Genomic DNA, 19510 nt, shown 5'->3' on the forward strand with positions numbered 1-19510 from the left:
TCATTGTGATAGCCTGACTAAAACAAATAAAAAATCTTTACAATTTTCAATTAAGGTACAGTATATAAATTTTCACAAACAAAATATTAGACCATATTTAGATTTATTCTAAACGGGGTCAGGCGTGTACGTACAAAATGTTATAGTATAAACCGTTAGTAGAGGGTTTTCGTGAAATACCAAACAACGGGTTGTGTTCTTAATAAAATTTATAATGCGATGTATAAGCATTACCTACGATAGCAATCGAATTTGAAATCAAAGCACGTCGCAAAGAGGCCAGCTGGTGGCGGTTGTGTTGTGTCGCAACTACGAGATTTCGTAACAACTAATTTTGTTTCTTTGACGACATGTGACGTAATTTTCATAGCGTTATTTGTACACTGCCATCGGAATAAATCGCGTATAAAAACAAAATACAGTACTGTTATATGTATTTACAAAATCAGGTACCTACAACAGTCTTGCGTTATGCGTAGCGCCCAAGAATTGTGTTGAACAAAATGATTCTGTACGAATATATTACAAAATATCAGTTTGATTCCAACCTTTTACGCTAACCTTTAAAGAATTATAAGAAATATTTTTATATCACCACACGTCTTACGTAATTTAAAATTTAAAAGGTTATGTTAGTTACTTTGTTTAATAAAATTGAAAGGTGTTATATTACATTGTTTTTTGTCCATTCACCTACTACTAATGTAACTATTATACATTCTACCAAGTTCCATTATTCTTTACTAAATCCGCTTACAAACATTTTATGATTATTCCAAAAACGTGTTTAATATTAAAAAGTACAACAAATATGACTACATTACGGTACTGAAAAAAAATATTAAGTTACGTATTTACCGCCAATAAATACATAGTCTAGCCGAAAAGCTGATGCAATAGAATGGCTCCAGACTCAGTTGCTCAACGAAAAAGTATTAACATTGATTTAAACTTAAAATCTTTGAAAGTTTTATTTTTCTGTCCACGAGCCAACCCTGAATTCAATTTCAGTTAATTCATTTGGGTTTTCTGTGTTAACCAATGTTCCAAATGCATGCCCAAATACTTAACCAAATCAGAGTGGGGTAGACTTAACTGCAGGTTTCACTGAGGGCATATGCTATATGTGATGCTATATGTCACCTGATTTGATTTGCAGGCACTAAAGCGACAGATATTTAACCAACTGCTGTTTTTAAACAGTGCTCCTCGAAGGCATAAGGAAGCTTTGTTGGAATTGGAACAAGTCTTGGTATGATAGACAAAAATTTTACCAGATCATTTATCTGCGAGAGAAGGTCTAAACTGTAAATTGACTACAGCACGAAAGTAAGCACCTAAGCTCTCTGAAACTTCTGCATTAATTTCATGAATTGCACGGGCATCATTTTCTTTGTCTTGAAAGATTATATTTTTAAGGTATGAAAAGCAACCAAATGGGTATGTGAGAGGAATAAATAACTGACTGAATAAATAAGAATTCATCATCATCATTTCAGCCTATCGCCGTCCACTGCTGAACATAGGCCTCTCCAATAGATTTCCAGTGCGACCGGTCCATTGCCACCTGCATCCAACGAGACCCAGCGCTTTTTACTAGGTCGTCGGTCCATCTAGTAGGTGGCCGTCCCACACTGCGCTTGCCAGTACGTGGTCGCCACTCCAGGATAATAAGAATTATTTATGCCATAATGTGTGAAATAACTGATGTATATCGAAGATACTGGAACCATACTCTTGCACTCAAGGAAGCCCTTATCTTGTACACTCGATGCACTTGTTCTGTTGTATTGTGTGTGCGTGCATAGCACTGATATACTCAATGGTGCATAGATTGAAAATTAACTTGATCGTCGTTGCTTTTCGGGTCGACAATCACAAACTTTAAGAGGAATCGGCAGGAGGCTAATGAGAAGATAGGAAGTTACAGTAATAGCTTGTTAATGGGATTTAAATGACTATAATAGTTTGTGATTGGAATATAAATATCTGAAATTACCATTTCTGAACACTCTGGGAAACGCAAATTTTCGTGGCAGCTCCTTTAAAACATAAGGTTATGAGCCCGGGACAGATTTCAGCCAAGTTCATGCGTTCGTTCAAAATCATTTTGCAGTCAATTTTAATACCACAAAGATATGATACAAAACACGTTTAAATATTTCTTGACGCGACTTTGTTTCCCTAAAATATTACTGCTATTCAAAATAGCTTCATTCTTCTCGCAGGGTTAATTGTGAATACAGAATTCCCTTCCTTTAAACTTTGCATTTAATATTTCAGAGCCGTTAACGAACAACAAAGATCTTGGAAAGTTAATAAAATGATAATGATGTTAAGGGGTAGATAACATATATAATTCAGGAAAAAAAGGAAATTTTTCTATTGGCTTCAGTGGAGAAAATCTACAAAGAACAACAATATTCGTATTGAATCACGTAATTGTAAAATATCGTAATTTGAAGCGTTGTTGCTCAGGTATTTTTTAAATAACCGTGTTATTGGACCTAACGTTTCGTATTAACATAGTTATTTAATTTGTAAATTTAAAATGTTCTAAGAATTAATATATTCTAATATAGTTAAACCTTTGTGGTATTTTTTTTCTTAGAAGAATTGGCTCAGATCTTTGCTTATAAGAAAAAAATGGCCTAGAATGTGCAATTCACAGAACGCTTTTTGGGTGTACTAAATGGGCATCTACCGACCTTTTTTTCCTACCTAAGCTGATAGCCTTGAGAGGCTATGTCAGCGCAACCCTAGCGTGTAGGTGAGCTTACGGGGCTCAAACCTGACGACGTTGCTAACACTAACCCTAACAAGAGCAGTGCTTCGCAGAATCTACCACCGGATCGGAAACGCACTGAGAAGATCCGTCGAGAAGCTCAGTGGTGGAAACATCTGTAGGTTAATTTACTCGCAGAGCCCATCGTCGCAAGCGACGGGTTCGGCGGTAACGATGACCGGTGCTTGAGGAACCTAAAAGTTCCGTTAGTTGATCGGGAGGATCCGAAATGACATATTTAGGACGACGTCGACTTTTTACCATCAACCACCGGCTAGCCTATGAACTCCAGATTGATAACTGTGGATCGGGAGACAGTCTGTTGCACCCTGTCGTAGCCTAAGATCCAATTCTATACTGCGTAGTACCCAGTATAGGCATTGCAAAATTCTGATGTTAGTTAATTTAATATGTTCTTATTAGATCTTAAGTTTACAAGTCACGTTTGGGACTTAACTACTATTAGGCCAAAGAAATGAAAAACACGACGTAATAATTTATTTCATCATTCTTTTGTCAAGCAAAAGACACCGAAATTTATTAAACTATTATTATATAAAACTTACACGTGTACATACTGTCCAAAATGATTGAATTCTCCAAGGACAAAGTAACAACGCGCCTTATTGTCAAATTGTAGTGATAACCATAATTAGTTTTAATGCATTTTGCGTTGTGTGTGAGAATGCGATGATTTTTTTATATTCAGAAGACTGGTGTTAAGACGGCAATAACAGATAAGTGTGTGTACCATAAGTGTGTATTCTATATAGTCTCTCTCTCTTCGATCGGTTCCTCACTGCTGAGGATCGTGACTCCGTCCGATTTCGTCAACCAACTGTCTCCATCGATCCCGCCCTGCAGCCCGGTGGAGTAATATAGTACATAGTAACGAATCAAATTTAGGTTTATTTACAGTATCCTTGGGAGCTTATGAAAAAAATAGAATTCAGTAAAAACTAAATTAGTTAAATAATTGTGTGCCAAAATTGGACACAGAAGCCCTTTTTCCCCTTCTTATTCGCTGGTAGCCTAAGAGGCTATTCCAGCTACGCCCGGACGGGAGAATTTGCTAACACTAGCCCTAGCAAGAGCAGCGCTTCGCAGAATCTACCACCGAATCGGAATCGCGACCCATTGAGAAGATCCGGCGAAAAACTCAGTGGGCTGTGTCTATGGCGAGAAGCCCATAATAAATAGCGATAAAAAAAATCTTAATGCTAGCGCTCCCTCGCCGTTGCATCGTATGCCTCAAATTATGAGATCTTATCAATTACTCTATCTTTGGAATAGCCTCAAAAAACGGGAATCCAGATTCAATGTGATTAGATCGGTGAGTCCGGAGCCAACCGTCTCGATCTAATTTTTTGTACCTGACGGCAGAGCATATAGACATATTTATTTTTTGATACTATAGAAACTTGTTTTAACAACATCTAAAAAGTATTCAAGAATTTTACGAAGACCAGTCTTTGAGAGTTGTGAAGGCGTTTATGTTTCAGAATATTAGATTCATTATATATTGCTATTATTTTTTAAGTTTATATTAATGACTAGTGTATACCGGCTACGCTTCGCTATACATATGAAATACAATCATTTGTTGAAAAGATTCGAGCACCATCTATCTACCCTCACTTGAGAGTATATTACAATCTTTCCCCGTTTTTTTAAGGGATTTAATGACCTGGTAACTAAGACCCTTAGGTCAAGTCTAATTTTAGTTTTAATGAAAACTGCACTATCACATTTTTATATATGAAAAATGATAATATGAAGTGAAATGTAATAAAGTTGATTAATATGAAACATGGCATGGCATGAAATGAAATGAAATGAGATAAGATAAGATGACATGGGATGAAATATAATCTCAGAAAAATGGTGGTTATTTGCGGAGACTTTTTCTGTGGACTTTTTGCAGGATCTGGAGAAGTTATGTTCAGCGGCTTTGTTTTATTTTCCCACATTTGTGCACTTTCACAGATACTAAACAGTTAATAACACAGCCCCCGTTATTAGACATTTAAAACTGAAGAAACACATCTCACGGAATCCCCGAGAGTCTCTGCAAGTGGATCGCTAGCTTTTTGGATGGGCGGAGCATCACGGTCGTTGTAGACGGTGACTGTTCTGATACCATGACCATTAACGCTGGCGTTCCACAAGGTTCGGTGCTCTCCCCCACGCTTTTCATCCTCTATATCAATGACATGCTGTCTATTGATGGCATGCATTGCTATGCGGATGACAGCACGGGGGATGCGCGATATATCGGCCATCAGAGTCTCTCTCGGAGTGTGGTGCAAGAGAGACGATCAAAACTTGTGTCTGAAGTGGAGAACTCTCTGGGGCGAATCTCCAAATGGGGTGAATTGAACTTGGTTCAATTCAACCCGTTAAAGATACAAGTTTGCGCGTTCACTGCGAAGAAGGACCCCTTTGTCATGGCGCCGCAATTCCAAGGAGTATCCTTGCAACCTTCCGAGAGTATCGGGATACTTGGGGTCGACATTTCGAGCGATGTCCAGTTTCGGAGTCATATGGAAGGCAAAGCCAAGTTGGCGTCCAAAATGCTGGGAGTCCTCAACAGAGCGAAGCGGTACTTCAGCACTAAAGCACAAGTCCGGCCTCGCGTGGAGTACTGCTCCCATCTCTGGGCCACCAGAGTAGAGTTCATCCATAGTACCTGAAGCCACTGCGGTCATCCACAGTGCGTTTCCAGAGGTCTTTTTTGCCACGTATCATCCGGCTATGGAATGAGCTCCCCTCCACGATGTTTCCCTTGCTTGGCTCTGCCCCTGGCATTGCTGAAGTCCATGGGCGACAGTAACCACTCACCATCAGGTGGGCCGTATGCTCGTCTGCCTACAAGGGTAATAAAAAAAAACACCAAATAGACAAAATAAAACAAATCACACAACTTCACTCCTCGCGTTCCCGCCAAAAAGTCCTTCGTTCCTCGAAGTGCAATTTGGGCAAAGATTGAAATAATTCAGAAAACGACGAGTTAACTCATAGAATACGAATAATATTACAGTAAAGAAATTGTACAAATATCCATTTTTATAGATAATAAGTGAATGTTTTCTATAACAACAACAAAATGACTTTCATCATTGTTATCAGACAATCACCTCAGTCAATGTACTTACTTGGCTATTTGTAATATTGATAATGAAATTGCAATATCTGCAATTAATGATTGGGTTGTATTGGATTGATAATATTAAAATTGGTAAACAATCAGAATATAAGTTGATAAACAAGTAATGTTTAGGTTATTCGGGTTAATTTTCTATTAAAAGATTTAAACAATAATAATACATTTGTTCTTTTATTGTCATAAAAATAATATTAAAAAATATTACATTAAAAGATATTGAAAAAAAGTTATAAATAAATTGAACTAAATATGAAAACAATCAAAAGTATGCCATGTGAAAAACATACAACTGTCTTAAAAAGAGAACAACCAACTGGCCAAATAAATATAATTTAAAATATAAATTATGGGTTCGTCCGCGATCTATTAGTTGTGTATTGGTACAGTAATTATTTATAGATTTCTTCGTTTAGTTCATTTTTCGTTGTCATTGCCACTAAATTAGAGCCTTCTGGTGGACCATCGTGTGCATGCAATACTGTAAAACAAATGGTTGACTTTTTATTTCAGTAAGAAAATCGTCTGACTATCAATGGGTTGGTGAATGTCGTAGTTGAACCAACTCCACAACTACCACCAACACCTTCACCACTCTGTATTTTGACAGCTCTTATCCTTTGGGGGTTTGTCATTAGTGCAAATCCCATGTATCCAATGTGTCTGAACCTTTCCTCTGAGCCTCGTTCTCTCTATCTGCTTACCTGAAAACATTCAGATCTTTTTTTTATTTGTTGCTTAGATGGTTGGACGAGCTCACAGTCCACCTGGTGTTAAGCGGTTACTGGAGACCATATACATCTACGACGTAAAGGCGCCACCCTACTTGCGATATAAGTTCTAAGGTCTCAAGTATAGTTACATTCCATTACTTGTAAATATGAGTGAAGTACTCTATTACCCTATATAGAAGTTGAGTTCTAAGAGGATGGACACGTTGGTACGGTGAGCCACAGGAATATTGAGCATTTATTTTCAATACTACATCTGGTCGATTCAAATAACTATATTTGATTTATCCATGCTCAAGATACCTCGACATTGCGATTCGCTACGAACACTGATGTGACCTTGCCACAAACAGAACGTACCTAATTGAGTGAAACACAATTTTTTATCTCCCTTTATTTCGTTTGTTCTCTTAAAAACATCAAAAACTTTACCTTTGCTCTCTATTTTTTATATAAAAATAAAGTATTACCTACAAGAAAAAATAAAAGGAACAAAAACTAAGTATTCCATCTCCATAAAGTAAATACACTAAAGTTCACTCTCATTGGGAAAAATCGAAGCCTATAGTGACCCAAATTAAAATGGTATTTTTAAAAAAGATTTGTTTTGTATCGAACTATTTATTTTTAAAGAAACAACTGTACCTGAAATATTCACGCCCATTTCGTTGCTTGATACCAAACTACTAGATACTAAATATTTTAATGAATAAATATTTTTCCGAGACGTTTGGTTCTTAACTCTTTTATTACGTCATTCTTCAATTATAAATGCAACTCTGTTTCCAAGGTTGTTGGAAAAGAAAGATCTTGAAAAGGCTATTACAGAAATCTAAACTGCCAAGAATCTTCCAACTGCCCGTCATTAGATAACACCTAATTCGTCTGTTGCCTTGAAATAGAACTCAAAACCGAATTTGGACTTGGTCACTTGTTTTCCCATCTTTAGGGTTAATAACACTTGCTGCTGATGGATACGATAAAAGAACAATTTAGTAATAAATGATCGAATATGATATAAATCAAGAACTTGTTCCCTTATTAAAATTAATAAGAAACACAAAACTAAAGTGTGTCGCGTAATTAAATAGAGAAGCGATAAAACCAGGATCTTTAAGTAAGTAAAATGGAAGTAAGTAGTGTAGTGTAAGTAGTAAAGTCAAATATTTTGTTGAGTGATATAATAATTGAATTATCTCTTTTGTATCACTGCGACTGTGTTGTTCACTGCCATATTTACTTTCTAATGTAGGTATTATGCAGTAACTACCTATTCGACCTACTTAAAGGGCGAAAGCCGTAAGCTTGAGCATTTTTGGCGCCTTTATTATTTCTTTAAATTAACTATCACCGGCCTCAAATAATGATCAACAATAATTATAGCAAACACATCCAATGTGCTTTTGTAATCTTACTGTTTGTTAAGATAACAAATAACTATGGACAATAACACTTTTGTTTCTCAGAGCTAAACTACCTGACCAAACATAAATTAGCAAACATTCTGCTGTAGGTAGGTAATAAAATAAAAATCGACACGTTCTCAACAAAGCAGAACGTTCGCCGTCTGATGAGTGTGATGACCGCTAAGAATGCATCTCACGTGCCGCTTACAGCTGCTTCCCCATTCTGTTCGCGGCAAGGAATATTTGAATAAAGAACAGTTCTTTTTAAATGCAAAATAATTTAGGTGAAAGAATTACATTGACCATTTTATGAACACGAACTCTTGAAACAGTACAAGAGAACTACTACATACAAATATATTTGACCAATACTGAAACCGCGATAGAAATTCCACTAAGTCAAACGTTATACTTATAATAAATAATAAATAAATTTAAAAAATTTTCCATTTTTAAAGTTATTTACGTATATATATTTTGTACGTATGTACTCAGAGTTAATGTGATCTGAACCCCCGTTACCGGTAGCTCCCTTTATCCCGCCGGACTGGAGGCTTTATCAGAGGAGCTTTATAATCAACATCACAACGCAAGGCACTTATAAATGGAATCCAGCTTTACTGCCCGGACTGTGCGCCCGTCGAAGGGAGAATCGTTAGGAAGTACTCGTAAATATTTTATGTTACAGTTACTGCGAGTCTTCCATTTCAGTATTTTTACCAAATAAGAAGCTTCCATACAAACACTTTTATCACGTACTCTAAAAGCAAAACAAATAAAAGTATTGTCGATTTCGTGCGTGGTACAACTATACCTATGCTTAGTTCTGTCATGGTACGGTGTAAAATACTGGCTTTTGTGTCGATTAACCGTTATTTCAATGCAGTTTCGTTTAAAATCCAAGAAAGGTTTTGATCACATGTTTCAAAGAAGCGGCAGGATTTACGTTGTGAATTCTATAAGCCCTGGTAACCGTAGAAAACTAGGTCGGGTACGAGCTGATCAGGCCATTGAAGCTAATACTTGATTATTATTATTTTGCTTATATGGGTGGACGAGCTCACAGCCCACCTGGTGTTAAGTGGTTACTGGAGCCCATAGACATCTACAACATAAATGCGCCACCTACCTTGAGATATAAGTTCTAAGGTCTCAGTATGGTTACAATGGCTGCCCAACCCTTCGAAGCGAAACGCATTACTGCTTCACGGCAGAAACCACAGAAAACAGAAACAACGGCTGCCCAACCCTTCAAAGCGAAACGCATTACTGCTTCACGGCAGAAATAGGCGGGGTGGTGGTAACTACCCGTGCGGACTCACAAGAGGTCCTACCACCAGTGGGTATGAGTTTTCAATTGACATTAGGCGTTGCAATGCTATGTGATATTGACACAATTTACTAGGATTTCTCTGATAGTAGCGATTTGATAAAACGTATTTGATAAATAGTTTTTTGTTATCTATACCTTTGCGGAAGGGCTAAAAGCATTCTGAATGTAATGTATCATGTAAAACGAAACATATTATTACAAACAAAGGCTGATTGTTTTTTTTCTTCGTCGCAATATTAGTTTTTTTATTAAATATGTCCTCTTAAAACATATTCATAAAAACTTGTAAACCACATCAAACACATTAAAGAATGTGTTTGATGTATCAAGATTAAGCAGCCGCTTAATGACCAAACACACCAGTATAACATGTTTAATAATGGTAATACAAAAATGGAAATAAGTAAGTTCGTTGTGATGAACCGATTTGCCCGCGTAGTGTTGTTTCATTGAATATGGATCACGCGAGGTCGGTCACTGCCAGCAAGGTCAATAATAAATCGATCGTCAAATAATACAGTGAAAATATTGTGAGATTTTAATATGTTTAATTATGTTAATTTTATTACGTAACTCGAGCGCTTAATTTCTATGACAATAAAAACTTTTTTACAAAATTATTGATCGACTTCTTATCAGTTTCGTCTCGTTTCAGCAATCATTAACTACAACGTATAAATAAATTACAAATTTTCATTTGTCATTAAAACCCTAAAACCATAGAAAAATTAAAATTATTTATCTTAAGTTTTCAGCACTATACCGCCTAAAAATATTGTTTAGTCATCGTGTTTTTATAATGAGACCGACTGTTTATGATAACCAATATTCGCCCAACGATCGAAATTCAACCATAATCACTGGGTATCTTAAGATTTAGATTGATTTTTTGTTTTCCATTTTCTCATTTATTTCATTGTTGACGTTTTCAAAAAAAAATCTAATCAGCTGAAACATGTATCGGCAGGTATTGTAGATACATGGAACATGGTACTTAACTGTTTTGTCTTTTCTTATCTAATACTAGCTGACCCTTCAGACTTCGTAGTGCCTCAATCGATAAATAAAAGACCTAAACTTTTGTATAAAATAAACTTAAAACAAACAAAAGGGATCCGTCCGACGGGGGACACATCAAACGGAAAACAAAATTGATATTTTTATTTAATTCCGAGCATTTTCATATTTATCTACCTTTTAAACCTTCTCTGGACTTCCAAAAATAACTCAAGACCAAAGTTAGCCAAATCGGTCCAGTCGTTCTCGAGTTTTAGCGAGACTAACGAACAGCAATTCATTTTTATATATAAAAGATAGATTTATGTATTTCTCGGTTAATATTTTTATGAATACTCTTACAATAAACGTGAACTAAAGCCTTGAAAATAGCTAGACGTAGTTTAACCTGCTTTTAAAACACCTGCTTAGTATCTTTCGCTTGGAATGCAAATTCTGCAACAGTTCGTGTGTAGCCATTCCTATAACAAAAGCAGTTTTTAAAATTATATAAATATTGACTTATATATTTACACATACGATAATTAATTAACTTGAGTACAAAGATATATTCGAACGCCTTGTCTGGCGATTTGGGTTGGGTTTGACATTTTTGGGATTAATGTACCTGCACCACGTAAGTTTACGAGAGGCGTCAAGGTGAACAACCACACAACTGTTCTCATGATCTGTTTAAACAAGTTTCGTTATCATAATTTCGGTAGGTATATCATTACTGCACAGCAGTTCTGAGAAATACACTTTCTTTTTACTTTTTACTTTTTTTTAAGTCTCAAAATATTACGCGTATCCATAGATAGAGAGACGAATTTCATAAAAATAGAAATTCTCCGTGTTTGTCATTACGCGAGAAATCTAAATATGGTGAGAATTTGTAAATGAATTAAAAAAAAATATTTGACTGCGTGAACGGTGCTAATTTAAACGTTTTAAAAAGCGAAAGTAAATCACATGCAACAGAATTAGATAACACGTCGGACTTGAAGATAATAAAAAAGTTCTGATTCGGAATCAATTAAACTGTTCAGAAATATACAACAATCTGTGACTAAGACAATGCAACGAACATACAGCTTTATACAAATGTACAAGAAATTTTGTTTTATTGTTTTTTTTTCCTACCTAAGCTAGTAGCCTTGAGAGGCTATTCCAGCGTAACCTTAACTAGTAGGTAAGCTCACGGGGCTCAAACCTGACGACGTTGCTAACACGAACCCTAGCAAGAGCCGTGCTTCGCAGAATCTACCACCGGATCGGAAACGCGACCCACTGAGAATATCCGGCGAGAAACTCAGTGGGCTGTGTCTGAGGGTTAGAAGAAATTTAGTTGTTAACAGCGTTTGACTCTAAGCTAATCTGTAGATAATATTTATAATACAGTTACATTAGAGGCAATTCCACGTTTCGTTTTGCCCAAGGATAGGCAAGGAGTGTTCTCGTCGAATTAGTCGAATACGACAAAGTTCCAAAAAGAATAGTGCCACGGATAACCATAAAGAACCTAACACTGTTTGTTCAGAAAGCTTTATTATATTATTAGATGTTTACTATTTCAACAGTCGTATCGCATCCATATCATATCCAAAACCAGAAAGGTGTAAAAATGACCAGTAACTACACTTAGTAATTTTTTCATTGGCGGCATTGTTTTGTTTTACCATTACCATGTTACTAGAACTAGGGCCTTGTAAGCCCGCAGTCATGTGTTCCAGTTTTAACGTTGGCATTATCGCTATTTTACACAATTGAGATTTAAATATGTGTCAGTGTGGGGCTCCATTAAAGTTATAATGTCTATGGGTTCCAGTTAGACACGAACCCTCTCATTGTGACCACTGCGCCGGTAACTACATTCCCGATCGTGCGGACCGAATGGTAATCAGTCGACATTGCCCAAAGCACGTCATTTCGGATCCTCCCGATCCACTAACGGTGCTCTTAGGTGCCTCAAGCACTGGTCATCGTTCTCGTCGAACCCGTCGCTTGCGACGAAGGGCTCGGTGAATAAACTAACCCACAGACAGAGCCCACTGAATTTCTCATCGGATCTTCTCAGTGGGTCGCGTTTCCGATCCGGTGGTAGATTCGGCGAAGCACTGCTCTTGTTAGGGCCAGTGCTAGGAACTTCGCCAGGTCTGAGTCCCGTGAGCTCCCCTACTCGTCTGGTAATGCTGATGTAGGCTCTCAAAGCTATCAGCATAGGTAGGAAAAAAGTGCGTCATGAGCTCGTTCATCCACCTAAGGATTAAAAAAAGTGTGGAAACAGGGAATTATTTTTGTATGAAAATTATTTTAAAAGCACTAATGGCTTGGTATGACTCGTGCGGCATAAATCTTCTGTTAAGTGCCGACAATAACAGTAACTGTACAAAGCTTATAAGATAAGATAATTTAGAAGAAGATAAAGGAAAAATCGTTACTTTAAACTAAGAACTAAACAAAGCATAATTCATAATTCAAAAGCATGTATTGCTTTGAACGTCCAAGGTTACTGTTATCATGCCGATATGCAAGGAGTGTTTATCAGATTTTCTCACGCTTATTCTACTTTTGAATTGTAATGTGTTTGAAAAATACGATTGTAAAGAATCAAATTGATATATGTATTTTAAAAATCCAGGCGTGCTCTATAGGTACTATGCATACAGGTTAGGGTTTCCTAATTGGGATGAACGTACAAGGTTGAAATTCAATGTAAAGGCTAAAACAAAAACTAAAATATCTTTGGCTCAAACAACTTTGAATGTCTTGTTTAAACAAATTATCATTAAAATATTGTTTACTTACAATAACAAAAATAATTCAGATTTTCCTCGAGATATTTGAAAAGATACAGGAAACATGACAGTTTTTACGATTTTAGTAAATTCAATATCTACACAACTTCATAAACGTTTTCTGATGATATGGGAGCTTATAATATTAGAAAGAAGAAAAAAAAAGACGTGTGGCACTCGGGGACTGCCGCGGTAAAGCTATTGCAAAGCATTTTTTATCAACTTATGCAATTACAATTAGTAATAATTTAATATTAAAACAATAATAAAAACATTAACAAAATCAAAACATTAACTGTCCCCTTCACACTCATAAGCTAGACCGCGTGAGAGAGAGATGGGCAGACTTTTCATGATGTTCATGCAGTGCGACGTCACGCCGCGCGCTTATTCACAAACACTACACCAGCGCAACGTATGAATGTGTTGAACGCGAGCTACATAGTAGGCGTAGTGGGGGTGTCAGGTTATTTTCGTTACGGAAATTCTTGATTCAGTCGCCGCGCTCAAGGCCCGCGATAGAAGCTATGCAATAGCTTAATCATCGGTTTATTTACTGAAGCCATTTAAATTGAAATAATAAAGATCATTTAAATTTTAATTTAGAATGTAAGACAGAAAAACACGATTCTGTAGCACGTTTTACCTTTTACGCTTCTGCACGCTAATATAATAATGAAATCATCTGTTCAATATGCTAATGTGTTATGTGCGTTGACCTAAAGTTTTGTTGTACACACTAGTTTTCCGTCTCAAGGTCGGCGAATGTTTAGTTTCAGATACAATCGTGAGATTCATAGTTTGTCCGCGCCGGTAACAGCGTTCAATGACCCACTGAACCTAGTAGGACCGGGTACTGCTCATAAGATACGAGTTATGTGCGTATTCCTCGTGGAACCCAGAGGCTCAATATTGTTGCGACTTGTTATATTGTAGATCAAATTTTTTTTTAGTTTATAAAAATTTCATTTTCAATAGCGTAATCCGAATTTGTGGCATTTTCAATATAGTAATTTTCAGATCGTAATTTCATATGATAATGTAGTTAGCTGATTGATCACATAACCTACGTATTTTTGAATACTACTTAGTGTTCTAGTATAAATATTCGGATGCATGTTTTGCGTTCACAAGCCATACGCATTGATATTAATAATTACTGTAACATCCACCTGTATGTTAAATAGTGTTTTATACCATTGAATTGAAGTAATAATAATCTCGCGCTCGGCCTAGTTTTACAACCTTGACGTAGGTACTAGACGATTCTAATAATAATAGCAGACTCGTTTCCACATCGCAGGAGTGCAGATTCAATGGATAAGTAAATAACAAACTGTGACGTCATTCTTGTTGTGTGACCCGTCGGAATTCAAAAGTCGTGAATGTCGAAAGACGACTGACTATTGCTTCGTGCGGTTTTCTAATCGTCCAAGTTGTAAACGTTTGGCTGGCGTACAAAGCCTGTTTACACAAATAACCAATATTTCAACACCACATAATTCATTCGAACATTTCCCAAACGTTAACGATACGGCGATTGATGAAAATCAGATAACTGTACGGATTAACGAAGTACTAATATTTAATGCGAGGCGTTTCATTGGATTCTTTTAAACGGTTGCTAAGGTCTTCGATCGTTGTTCTTAAATGTCTTTAATCGTATTTGACCATATCATCCAGATTTTTAATAGCGTGCTCAGTAGTGTATAATTTCATATACCAAAATAATAAAAAAAACCTTTTTATTTATTTTTTATTGCTTAGGTATACACATTTTTGTATTAATAAATAATTAAAAATTATGTAGACAGGCCCCATCCCTCAAACCGAAACGCATTACTGCTTCACGGCAGAAATAGGCAGGCATGGGTGGTACCTACCCGTGCGGAATCACAAGACGTCCTGCCACCAGTAATTCCACAAATTATAATTTTGCGGGTTTGATTTTTATTACACGATGCTATTCCTTCGAAGTCAATCGTGAACATTTGTTAAGTACGTATTTCATTAGAAAAATTGGTACCCGCCTGCGGGATTCAAACACCGTTGCATTACTAGATACGAATGCGCCGGACGTGGTCTTAATATGCACATAGAAAATTAACATACCTACTAATACATAAATTATTGTCGGGCCGAGTTATCGAGTTCTAGTTGTAAACCAAAAAGAAGAGGGTAGATAGATTTGTCTGCTCTTAACATCCTACCCGCATTCTTTAGTCTACCCGTGATAATGGCAGTTCGTTGCAACAGCGCGAGAAATTACGGGAACACATTTAATATGAATATCATGGTAAGAACTCTTTAAATAACAGTGTTAATAAAATAATACAGATTCTACTTACATGTCATTGTATTACATAACTTTGTTATGGATCTTTTTTTGTATAACGTCGATCCGAAGAGGAATTTTTGCAATGAATCAAACGTATTAGTTTCGTGTCTTAAAAAAATATTATTCCATAATTTTATGTATTCAGAACACGCAATCAGTGTTATTCGTGATTTGACGAATGAAATTGAGTTTCTTTAAAAAAAATCACTGTAAAAAACATAATTTAAAAATATATGCGAACGTCTCGATCCATTTCTAGTTTATTAAAAATTGTAATACATTCTTCAGTTCCATGTTCTAAAATTAAAAAGATATTGTGTTAAAAGGTAAGTGTAACAGGAACGCAAAACAGCAGAGCTAAATACCTCGATGAAAAACAATAACAAAACAATTGCGTAACGTTTAATTTTAACGTCTCGACAACATTGGTGTTGCATATAAATCGTAACGTGTGTCCAATGCATTCGATGCACCGTCTACATGTTTTTATATTCAGTTTGTTTGCGGATGTGCTTACGTGCCCAACATTGATAAATAGGGGTCCTGTTTCGGTACTTTTCGATTATCTTTAAAACGATACAAGCAATGGGTTTTTTGTGTGTATGAAGTTACTAATGTTCTGTAAATATACTTATGTTACTGGCTGAAACAAACTCAAAAGTTCATATTTTCTATTGAACGTTTTGTTACATGCATGATCTGTTATATAAATCTTTATTTACATAATTAACGTATATAGGCGTTGTCATTTTATTTTAACTAGGCTAATTTAATTTTGCTTACCTAATGAATTTGGTGATAGACCCAATATTTAAGTATTAAGTATCTTAGATACGTACGATACTAAAAAGAGTACTACTGCTGGTCTTTCTTGATTTACAGACGACCGGGAAGTAATTGTCGATGTCCACGGGCAGCGATGTCGTTTTTATATGTTCGGACGCATGCCTATTTACCTAATAAATGAACAAAAAATCTAACTATGTCATTCATTAATAATAATAATAATTCGAAAGAGTTTCGTTAACTTAAGCGATCTATCAATTACGGAACAATTATCCACTAAATTAATGAAGAAACATTAACTTATTGTTTAGTACGTAATCATAATGAAGCATCTAAAATACATTCAAATGTATTCACGATTAATCGAGTCATCGTTTTTTTTTATTGCATAGATGATTGGACGAGTTCACAGTCCACCTGGTGCTAAGTGATTACCGGAGCCCATAGACATCCACAACGTAAATACCGCCACCCACCTTGAGATATGAGTTCTAAGGTCTTAGTATAGTTACAATGGCTGCGCCACCCTTCAAACCGAAACGCATTACTGCTTCATGATAGAAATAGGCAGGGTGGTGGGTACCTACCCGTGCGGACTCACAAGAGGTCCTACCACCAGTAATTACGCAAATTATAATTTTGCGGGTTTGATTTTTATTACACGATGTTATTCCTTCACCGTGGAAGTCAATCATGAACATTTGTTAAGTACATATTTCATTAGAAATATTGGTACCTGCCTGGGATTCAAACACCGGTGCATCGCTAGATGCACTGGACGTCTTATCCTTTAGGCCACGACGACTTATAAAATCGTGCTTCAAGGAATAATAAAACTCTTAGTAATATTTTAGTTCAGGTAAAATTTCATTCAAATAATCTTGAATTTTGACAATGTCTTATATCACACCTAAAAAAAACCTCATTATGCTCTATTCGATACATTAAAGGAAATATTCAAGAAAAAGCGTGACGGTGAGATTAGTTTCTACCATTATTTATAATATAAAATAGGATTTTATAAAATACTAGCGACCCGCCCTCGCTTCGCTTCGGAAACATTAAAACACACATGAAACCAAAAAAATAAAATAAAAAAAAATAAAAAAAGTAGCCTATGTTCATCAGGGACAATGTCGGCTTCTAATGGAAAAAGAATTTTTCAAATCGGTCCAGTAGTTTCGGAGCCTATTCGAAACAAACAAACAAACAAATCTTTCCTCTTTATAATATTAAGTATAGATAAAGCTAAAACAGTCATCAATTACTATTTACATAATATCTACAAAACACAAACTTCACTAATAAAACAAGAACTTGTATTAACATTCGAAGTCGGTCAAAAACAGCTGTCATATTATGATTCGGACTTTTTTATAAACTGTCTTATTTTTGTGTTCTGTTTATGTTTAGCATAAATAAACGTTACCGTAATTATTGTTTCTTAAGATGTAGTGTATGTGTAAAACTAATCCTATAACGGCTGTCTTATGCTTTTTTTTTAAATGTTAATTTAAAAATCTGCAAACGGCTTAAAAAAAGGGTATAATAGTTTTCATGTAACAAAAAGTTTGACTATTTCTTTGCATAGCGTTGTGCTGGGCGGGGTTTTTATTTTATATCACTTTAGTATAATAGTTACGCCATCTAGTAGAATTACTGAGAAGCTTATGTTCCAAACATACTCATGAAATAAGTTATGCTACTCGATGATAGGTGGCGCGAGCTTAGTAAAATAACTAAAATACAAGTTTAATTTTATATTTCGTTGTTGATCGTTACTGACCTCGTGTTTTTGTTACAGGTTTTAGTGGAATACGATGGTGTAGAATGGCAACGACGCGAGTGGGTAGCTGTGTATTCGCGACGAACTTTTCGCGTGTTTTTAGTAGAAAGGACTTTAGTTTGGGCTCCCAGAACCGTCGAGGGAAAAGAAGTGCAATGGCCAGCGTTGGTAAGTATTACATACTTCCTGTGTTAATCCAAGAAATTTACAGTACCTACAGCATGTCTGTCTGAAAAGTTTCTCAATATCTCCGCTAGGTAGACCTACCTGTAACGAAATCAACTATTACTTTGTTTTCACTTGTGACGGTAGATGGCGTTAAAATTCAATATGCAACATTTATTTTATTATTTTAAGAGCTGAACCCTTTAAAGGAGTCCTTTTTTTCTACCTATACTGATAGACCTGAGAGGCTATTTCAGCTTCTCCTTCACGTGTAGGTGAGCTCACGGGGCTCATACCGGGAGTGTTGCTCTGAGCCCTAGCAAGAGCAGTGCTTCGCAATACAATCAATCACTCTACAATACAATAATTCTATCTACCACCGGATCGGAAAAGCGACCCACTGAGAAGATCCGGCGCGAAACTCAGTGGGCTGTGTCTATTGGTTAATTTACTTCCCTTCGTCGCAAGCGACGGGTTCGGTGAGGACGGTGACCGGTGCTTGAGGTCACCATAGTCAGTTACTCTTGGCAAAGCAGTCGTAGTGATGTGAAATCCTTGTTTATTATAGCCTTGACAGCTGTTCTCCATATTTCGCGAACTGAGGCTAGGAGCACGCACTCGTTAAGTGGGGTTTTGGTAAGGAATTTCACTTGATCAGTTCAGTACATGGGGCTTCATCCACAAGGACTTTTACCGTTGTTCCTACTCTGAACAACAAGTTTCTCGATAGACTCTTATAGGAGAGGCCTATGTGCAGCAATCAATATCTGTTGTTGATGATGATAATGATAATATGAGATACAAATTAGCCTATTATACATAGGGACCAAATAAGGTCAGCGTTTGGCGAAATCCACAAATGTACTATTGTCCACGTTAGTAACGGCGTCCATTAAGATCTTTAAACCGGAACCCATTAAGTATTACTTTTTGATACAAATAGACAGGACGGTGGTTTAAACTCGTTTTTTTTTGTTTACGAAGTATAACGGCCCACCTAATGGTGAAAGGTTAGTGTCGCTCATGGACTTCAGCCAGGCCAGAGGCACAGTCAAACCAAGTAGAGTGATAGCCTCCATAAGATATATCTTCATAGTAAAAATGCACTTGCACATGCACACTTAACAAATCGAAGCTATATTAATTAATATTTTAATCAAGTTTAATCTTTTACATTTTGCATCTGTTTCGAAAATACAGCTTTAATTTTTTTATTTTCTACA

At 36.2% G+C, this 19510-nt stretch overlaps 1 protein-coding gene and 1 long non-coding RNA gene across 3 annotated transcripts in view; one reads left to right on the forward strand and one right to left on the reverse strand.

Annotated features, from left to right (window-relative positions):
* The window catches only part of LOC101737516 (lysine-specific demethylase 3A), a 158739-nt gene that overhangs the window by 18793 nt on the left and 120436 nt on the right, over positions 1–19510 (forward strand). Inside the window, exons 1-2 of one of the 2 annotated variants that reach the window (XM_038019501.2) lie at positions 15381–15508; positions 18141–18290. In XM_038019501.2, coding sequence (XP_037875429.1) covers positions 15449–15508; positions 18141–18290 — 210 coding nt within the window. In that variant the 5' untranslated portion in view covers positions 15381–15448. Of the gene's footprint in view, positions 1–15380; positions 15509–18140; positions 18291–19510 lie in introns of those variants that run through there. The other variant, XM_004932625.5, reaches the window with a different exon arrangement.
* On the reverse strand, positions 6110–8313 carry LOC134201095 (uncharacterized). Its single transcript, XR_009976274.1, has 2 exons — positions 7325–8313; positions 6110–6652 (listed from the first exon to the last, which is right to left on the reverse strand). It is a non-coding gene; the product is annotated as an uncharacterized LOC134201095 (long non-coding RNA).

The sequence above is a fragment of the Bombyx mori genome, chromosome 23 (assembly GCF_030269925.1).
Source record: "Bombyx mori chromosome 23, ASM3026992v2".
Classification (NCBI taxonomy): Eukaryota; Metazoa; Arthropoda; class Insecta; order Lepidoptera; family Bombycidae; genus Bombyx; species Bombyx mori.